At 45.8% G+C, this 8,705-nt stretch overlaps 1 protein-coding gene across 1 annotated transcript in view; it reads right to left on the bottom strand.

Annotated features, from left to right (window-relative positions):
* LOC147105449 (G protein-coupled receptor kinase 6-like) overlaps nt 1–8,705 on the bottom strand; it is a 134,478-nt gene that overhangs the window by 109,690 nt on the left and 16,083 nt on the right. The window contains exon 2 of the mRNA XM_086010905.1: nt 5,954–6,066. Within this exon, the coding sequence (XP_085867031.1) occupies nt 5,954–6,066 (113 nt within the window). The remainder of the gene's footprint in view (nt 1–5,953; nt 6,067–8,705) is intronic.

Genomic DNA, 8,705 nt, shown 5'->3' with positions numbered 1-8,705 from the left:
ACAAAAAAAGCTATAAAAACGATCAAGCATGCTCAGATGAGAGAAAAACCAGAAACTCTCTTTACTGACTGTTACAACAATGGGACAAAAAGTAACCTCATATTCTACTCAGATCAGCCAGCGGCTTGGATCAGAGCAATAAAATCACACTATACCAGTGTTAAGCTAAAAAATACCGCAAATGGGTCCATAATGAAAATTAACACACCAGGAGACAGTTCAATCACGACTGTCAACGCGTACAATACCGGAACAATATTAGTGCAAGGCAACCTCGACAAATTTGCAACGGCCTTCAGGACACTGAAAAGATCAACTACGAGGGGAATGAACAGCCCCAGAGTGGCCCGCACTCCCCCCAACATTGACAACTTACCAGGAGAAAATCTGCATGGTCAAGGGATGAACGAGCCACACAGTTCAAACCAGACACTAACCCCGGGGAACCACAGCCACACGATACAAATGACAAACCCCAGCATAACTACCACGGAGGAAGCCACACATAGTTCCCCTACCATTCCCAGCCCACCAAGAGAAGAGCAGCATAGCCAGGAAGTGAGTGAGCCTTCCAGGGCCGACCAGCTTAGCCAGGAAGTGAGTGAGCCTTCCAGGGCCGACCAGACACATACCCCGGGATCACACAGCCAGATACAACCAAAAGATAAATTTTATCAATTAGAGATAGAGATGGTTAAACTTAGAGAGGAGGTCCTCAAATTGAATGACAAACAAAAGCAGGAGAGGGAGAGACACAAGAGAGAGCTGAATAGACTTGATAACCAGGTGAATCTACTTAAGAATCAGGTGAAAGAGCTGCAGGAAAAAGAAGAGAGCCATAGAGGAGAGAAAACACCATTAGACCAGCAACCAGAGACTAGAGATAAGACAAGACAGAGCCGGACGGAACGGCTGCACTCCCACACGGAACAAAAGCAACAGACACACAATACAAGGGGTGCCACACAGACCGACCAGCATACTGATTCGCAATCTTCCCCCACCACCGTGGAACCACAAGCGAGCCGCTCACAAGAGGTACGCACACACCAGACACCCCAGCCCAGCACACACACTATGAGTCCAGGCGAAAGCCACCAGACAGTAAACACAAACAAGGCTGACGTCGTAATACTCATAGACTCAAATGGGAAATTTCTATGGGAGAAAAAGCTCTTCCCTTGAAGTAAAGTAGAAAAGATTTGGTGCCCAACAACAGACAGAGCCATGGGATGGCTGACCAAAGCCAGATTAGGCTCCCCCCAACACATAATAATACACACGGGCACAAATGACCTAAAGGCCAAACAGAAAGAGGTAGCAACATCGCTCAGAGCAATGATTAGGAAGGCAAGCAGTACATTTCCAAACACTAGAATCACTGTTTCCACAATATTGCCGAGAACAGACTTCAACAACAACACAATTCATGAGATAAATGCCAGCATAGCAACAGAATGCGAATCAAACCACAACGTACACCTGGCCCAACACCCCACCCTCGATGAAGAATGTCTTTACGACCACGTCCACATCCAAAGGCAAAAAATATCGATCTTTGCTAAAGCCCTGAAGGACGTCGCTTTTAACCGGGTCCATACCCAGACTCCAAGAGGACCCCCCCCGACCACCAGAGATCAGCGGGGTACATATCAGGAACACTACAAAGACCACCACCACACCAACCGAGACCGGAGAGGATCCCCATGCAAAACAACATTATCAGACCTGCACCACTCCTGTCCCACAGGGGAATAGGACCGCTACCAGCCAGGCAGAGGGAGAGATGCACAGGACGTACGCAATACCTCAGACAGAAACAATCCATTAAGAGACAATAAGCAGATGTGCAGCAGCATCTACTTCCGCCTTATGGATCAAGGACTAATTAATAGAAAGAACTGTAACCAAATTGTATTAACTTTTGTAGACAACTGGGGTGATCTTTTTTTTCCCCACACTTAGACACGACAAACACGTACCACTCTTTAACCTATCATAGAAAAAGATAAAACTTAACATGAAATCCTTATATATTTCGACCTGGAATATCCAAGGTCTACGCTCTTCACTGCGAGAAGTGAAGAGTAGGACCCCAGAGTTCATAGAGGAAACTAAAGATCTAGATATTATCATTTTACAGGAAACTTGGTATAAAGGAAAAGGACACACCGGCTGTCCCCAAGGGTACACTGAGCTAGTGGTCCCCTCCAATAAATTACCAAGTGTAACCCAAGGCAGAGACTCCGGAGGCATACTGATCTGGTTTAAAACAGAACTTAAGAATTACATCAAATTTATAAAAAAGGGCGAAAACCATATGTGGCTCAAACTTGAGAGGGAGATTATCTCAAACACCCAAGATGTTTACATTTGCGCACTTTATATCCCTCCAATCGATTCCCCGTACTACAAAGAGGACACCTTCTCCAACATGGAGGGGGAAATTATCCAATACCAGGCCCAGGGGAACGTGTTGATCTGTGGGGACCTCAATTCAAGAACGGGCGAAGAACCAGACTTCACCAATAATCAGGGAAACAATTACGTATTCGGGAATAACCACTTTGACATCCCTTCCCTTCCATACAGGCATAACTGCGACAAGCAGTCAAATACCAACGGTAAACAGCTACTACAGCTCTGTCGAAACCTGGGTCTGTACATTGTCAATGGTAGGTTCATAGGAGACCTCCTAGGAAGATCGACCTACTGCTCACCTCTTGGCTGCAGCACAGTAGACTATATGATTACAGACTTGGACCCATCCTCTTTCAGAGCATTCACAGTCAAACCACAAACAACACTGTCAGATCACAGTCAAATTACTATGTTTCTCAAAAAGACAGAAACAAACAACATAGAAACACAACCCAGTAAACTGTACAACACCAAAAAATCGTACAGATGGGCCAAAAACGACACGGAAAAATACCAGAAAACAATTAGCAATGCATCAACTCAAGCTCTCTTAGACACCTTTCTGGATAACATATACACTCACAATAAAGAAGGCGTAAACCGGGCAGTTAGTAAACTAAACAATATTTTTGATAATTTGGCAACAAATGCAAACTTGAAAGCTCGCAAGAACAAACCCAAAACAAAAAACTATGAAAAATGGTTTGACCATGATTGCCATAACATGAGGAAAAAACTTAGAAAACTATCAAACCAAAAACACAGACATCCAGAAAACGAGGAATTACGCCTTACTTATTGTCAGACGCTAACACAATACAGAAACACACTCAGGACCAAAAAAGAGCAATTTATTAAGAATACACTCAGCTCCATGGAGGAATCCATTGAGTCGAATTGTTTCTGGGACAACTTGAAAACACTACACAAAAAACAACACGACGATTTGTCCATTCAAAATGGGGACACATGGGTAAACCACTTTGAAAAATTATACCAGAAAAACACACTAGGACCAGAGCAACACCAAATACGCAAAAAACTTGAAAAGCTTGAAATGGCCATAAAAGATAACCAAAACCCGCTAGACGCCATAATAACAGAAAAAGAACTTCTTGAAAAACTCAAGGACCTGCGACCAGGAAAAGCTTGCGGGACAGACGGCATACTAAACGAGATGATTAAACACGCAGACGACAAACTGAAACTGGCTATCCTAAAACTCTTCAACTTGGTTCTGAGTGTCGGTTATTTCCCTGACATCTGGAACAAAGGACTCATAACACCCATATACAAAAGTGGGGACAAAATCGACCCAAACAACTATCGAGGCATCTGTGTAAACAGTAACCTGGGGAAGGTATTCTGTAGCATCATAAACAAAAGACTTATAAACTTCCTTGAAGAGCACAATGTCTTGAGTAAAAGCCAAATTGGATTCCTGCCAAACTATAGAACATCCGATCATATCTTCACCCTACAGACCCTAATTGACAAACACGTTCACCATAACAAAAGCAAAATCTACGCATGCTTTGTAGATTTCCAGAAGGCTTTCGACTCCATCTGGCATGACGGTTTATTCCTGAAACTTATCGAAAGCGGGGTAGGAGGTAAAACATATGATGTAATTAAATCAATGTATACAAACAATAAATGTGCAGTTAAAATTGGAGACAAACAAACAAAATACTTCCCACAGGGGCGGGGGGTGACGCAGGGCTCGCCAATCTCACCGACACTCTTTAATATTTACATTAATGGATTGGCAAAACTACTTGAACAATCTACAGCACCCGGCCTCACCCTATATGAATCCAAGGTTAAATTCCTCCTCTATGCCGACGACCTGGTTCTGCTGTCACCAACTAAGGAGGGTCTACAGCAGAACCTGGACCTGCTGGAGTCGTACTGCCAGACTTGGGCCCTGACAATAAATCCCCAAAAAACCAAAGTCCTTGTGTTCCAGCAAAGATCCAAACAACATGGACCCACAATAAATTTCACAGTAGGAACAACCAAAATTGAACAAACCACTCACTACACATACTTGGGCTTAAAAATCAGTTCTACGGGAAACTTCAAACTGGCTGTGAATGAACTGAAAGAGAAAGCAAGAAGGGCTTTCTATGCCATCAAAAAATCAATCCAAATAGAAATCCCAATTAGCATTTGGCTCAAAATTTTCAAATCAGTAATTGAACCAATTGCACTCTATGGCAGTGAGGTCTGGGGACCACTAACACAACAAGATTTTGCAAAATGGGACAAACACCCAATTGAGATCCTACATGCGGAATTCTGTAAAAGTATCCTCCGGACTCAAAGGAAAACAGTAAACAACGCATGCAGGGCGGAACTAGGCCAATACCCATTAATAATCACTATCCAAAAAAGAGCCACCAAATTTTGGAATCACCTACAAATGAGCAACCCCCAATGCTATCACTACGACGCCCTGAAATGCCAAGAGCTGACCATAAAGAAGAATACCCTCAGTCAACTAGTCCTGGGACTCAATAAAGTAACTAATAACAATACTAACAATAACCAGCCCCAGGACAGTGACAGGGTAACACAAAGAATTCGACCCAACACAATCATCGCTAAGCAAAAGGAAAAATATCTGTCATATTGGGCAGAAACAACAAAAACCCAAAGCAAACTCAATTGCTACTTGGCCCTAAACAGACAATACAACATAGCTGATTACCTGACCATGGTAAAGGATAACAAACTGAGAAGAACCTTGACAAGGTACAGACTTAGCGAACATAGCCTAGCGATCGAAAAAGGCAGACACAGGCAGACCAGGCTGCCAAGAGAAGACAGGATATGCTCTCACTGCAGTCAGGGAGTAGTTGAGACAGAGATGCACTTCCTCACAGCCTGTGGAAAATATCAGGGCATCAGAGAGAATTTCTATCAAAAATTCTCACAAATATGCCCTGAATTCAGAAATCTGACTGACAACCAAAAACTCCCATTCCTACTGGGGGAGGAGAGAAGCTGTGTAACACTGGCGGCACACTATGTTACAGCTTGCCATGAACAGAGGGACAACCAGTAAACTAAGACAAGAGTATATATAAACAAGGCGAAAATATATTTATAAACTCAGGGATATACCTGTTTATACACTGTATGAATGGAACCGCGTTTATGTGTTCAACCATAAATGTATTTTGATGCTTTGGCAACATAAGATGTACCTTATCATGCCAATAAAGCGATTTGTATTGTATTGTATTGTATTGTGTCTGGGTCAGGGGTTCCTGATGCCCCCCCCCCCCAGTCGCTGAGTGTGTGTCTGGGGTCAGGGGTTTCTCTCAAGCATCCCACAAACTAAATGTTCTGCTGTTACTCGATGTGGGGCCTCCCACAGTGGAATAGTCAGGTGGGGCCTGGTAATTAGATGTAGCTGCGAGGAGCCAGGGCTATCAGGACGGGACAGGGAGACATTGACACCAGGTGAGAAAAGCAAGTGCTGACTGCACAAGACTGGAGAGGTTGTACACTCGATTACACTTACCACCGCGTCCAAGAACTTCACACAGTGAGAGAGTTCTGGCCGAGTCTCACAGAACTGGCGAAACAGCAGCCTCCCGATTGGCTGCACATCACACAGGCTGTTGTAGTCCTTCTCTGCAAAGAAAGTGATAGAATTCGAGATTATACTTAATTCACACAATGAAGCGGACGCTCACAAACCTGTGGCTCACTAATGGGTTAACACCACAAAGTGATTCAGCACTCAAGCACAGGGTCCACTGTAGGCAACATACCGGCACTAATAAAACGTCAACTTACATTTATAAAGCGCCTTTAATGTAATAAAATGTCCCAAGGTGCTTCACAAGTGTGTTATAGAACAAAATTTGACACAGAGCCATATAAGGAGATGTTAGGACAGATGACCAAAAGTTTGGTCAAAGAGGTAGGTTTTAAGGAGCATCTTAAAGGAAGAAAGAGAGGTGGAGAGGCCGAGATTTAGGGAGGGAATTCCAGAGCTTAGGACTGAGGCACCTGAAGGCATCACCGCCAATGGTGGAGTATTTAAAATCGGGGATGTCCAAAGGCCAGAATAGGCAGAGCACAGGGGTCCAGGGGGATAATAATGCTGGAGGAGATTACAGAGATAGGAAGGGGCGAGGCCATGGAAGGATTTGAAAACAGGGATGGGAATATTAAAATCGAGGCATTGCTTAACTGGGAGCCAATGTAGGTCAGCGAGCACAGGGGAGATGGGTGAACGGGGCTTGGTGCGAGTTAGCACACGGGCGGCAGAGTTTTGGATGACTTCAAATTTATGGAGGGTAGAACTAGGGAGACCGGCCAGGAGTGCGTTGGAATAGTTAAATCTAGAGGTGATAGAGGCAGGGAGGAGAGTTTCGGCAGCAGATGACTTGAGGTAAGGGTGGAGGCGGGCAGTATTACCAGGTGGAAATAGGCAGTCTTAGTGATAGAATGGATATGAGGTAATAAGTTCAATTCGTGATCAAATATACCAAGGTTGTGAATACACCAGCAACGATCTGTCCCCGCACTCCAGCCAACCAGCAGCCCCGCACTGCAGCCAACCAGCAGCCCCGCACTGCAGCCAACCAGCAGCCCCGCACTGCAGCCAACCAGCAGCCCCGCACTGCAGCCAACCAGCAGCCCCGCACTGCAGCCAACCAGCAGCCCCGCACTGCAGCCAACCAGCAGCCCCGCACTCCAGCCAACCAGCAGCCCCGCACTCCAGCCAACCAGCAGCCCCGCACTCTACTGGGCTGTGTGAGCCCCTGGCGACCCCGGGCTGGCCCTGGCGACCCCGTCTGGCCCTGGCGACCCCGGGCTGGCCCTGGCGACCCCGGGCTGGCCCTGGCGACCCCGGGCTGTCGATTACCCGTGAGGTTATTCTCGATTGCCTCAGTTACTGACTGTTGCTGCAGGAAGCTGTGGTTTGCGGAGAGTCACATCCTGTGCAGGCGTAGAATGCTTTATCACAAGCAACTGGCAAACCAGTCAAGAGCAAAGGATGAGCGCCCGACACAGACCAGGGGGATCTCCCACTTCATTTCTTCATGTGTCTTTTCTGAAGCCAGGAGTTTGCAGGATAGAGGCAGGTTGGCAGAGGGCAGACAGCAGGGAGATATAGTGTGAAGAACTAGTCAGGGAACCGGAAGTGTGGAAGGAAATGTTACATAAGAACATATGCAATAGCAGGAGTAGAACATTCGGCCCTTTGAGCCTGCTCCGCCATTCAATAAGATCATGGCTGATTTTCGACCTCAACTCCACTTTTCTCCCCCCAATCCCCATATCCCTCGATTCCCTTAGTATCCAAAAACCTATTGATCTCTGTCTTGAATATACTCAACAACTGAGCCTCCACAGCCCTCTGGGGTAGAGAATTCCAAAGATTCGCCACCCTCTGAGTGAAGAAATGTCTCCTCATCTCAGTCCTAAATGGCCGACCCCTTATTCCGAGACTGTGACCGCTAGTTCTAGAGGGCGCGGCTCCTAACAGAGATCCTTTAAAGGTATGCAGACCTTGACAGCTGAGAGTGCAGGAGCAAATGGCAAATGGGATTCTAGGTTTTTTCACCGGGCACTGAATATAAACACAGGGTGAATTTATACAAGACATTAGTTGGACCACTGCTGAAGTGTTGCGTTCAGTTCTGGGCTCCCCATTGCAGAAAGGGTGTTGGAGCCATGGAAAGGGGGCAGTGAAGATTCAGGACAGGGAAAATTCAGGAGAATGATTCCAGGAAAGAGAGACACAAAAAATTGGGGCACTTTCACTGCAACAATGGGGCATTGTCGAGGTCCCAATTAGTTTGCCTCCGTTACTCCACCCAGAGTAATCCAGATAGTAACCACACTGTGCCCTCACATTAACAGCCACAGCTTGCATTTATATCGTGACTTCATTGTGAAAACCTCCCAAGGCGTTTCACAGTGGCGCAATCTGTCTAAAATGGACACCAAGCCTAAGGAGGAGATGTTAGGAAGGGTGACTAAAAGCTTAGTCGAAGATTTAGGTTTTAAGGAGGGGCTTAAAGGAGGAGATTGTGCTGGAGAGATGGAGGGGTTTAGGGAGAGAATCTGCCAATAATGGGTGAAGGGAGGATGAGATGTGCAAGAAACCAAAGTACATGAAATGGAGTGTTTGGGGAGAGGGAAGAGGCTTTTGGGCTAGAGGATGGGAAACAGTTAGAGAGGGATGAGGCCATGAAGGGATTTAAACATGAGGATGAGAATTTTAAATTTGTGGCATTGCTGGACCAGGAGCCAGT

Source organism: Somniosus microcephalus, chromosome 17 (genome assembly GCF_052327205.1).
Source record: "Somniosus microcephalus isolate GS21.2 chromosome 17, FLI_Smic_1.0, whole genome shotgun sequence".
Taxonomy (NCBI): domain Eukaryota; kingdom Metazoa; phylum Chordata; class Chondrichthyes; order Squaliformes; family Somniosidae; genus Somniosus; species Somniosus microcephalus.
The sequence above is the reverse complement of the archived record's forward strand: the minus strand, read 5'-3'. Positions and strand labels throughout refer to the sequence as shown.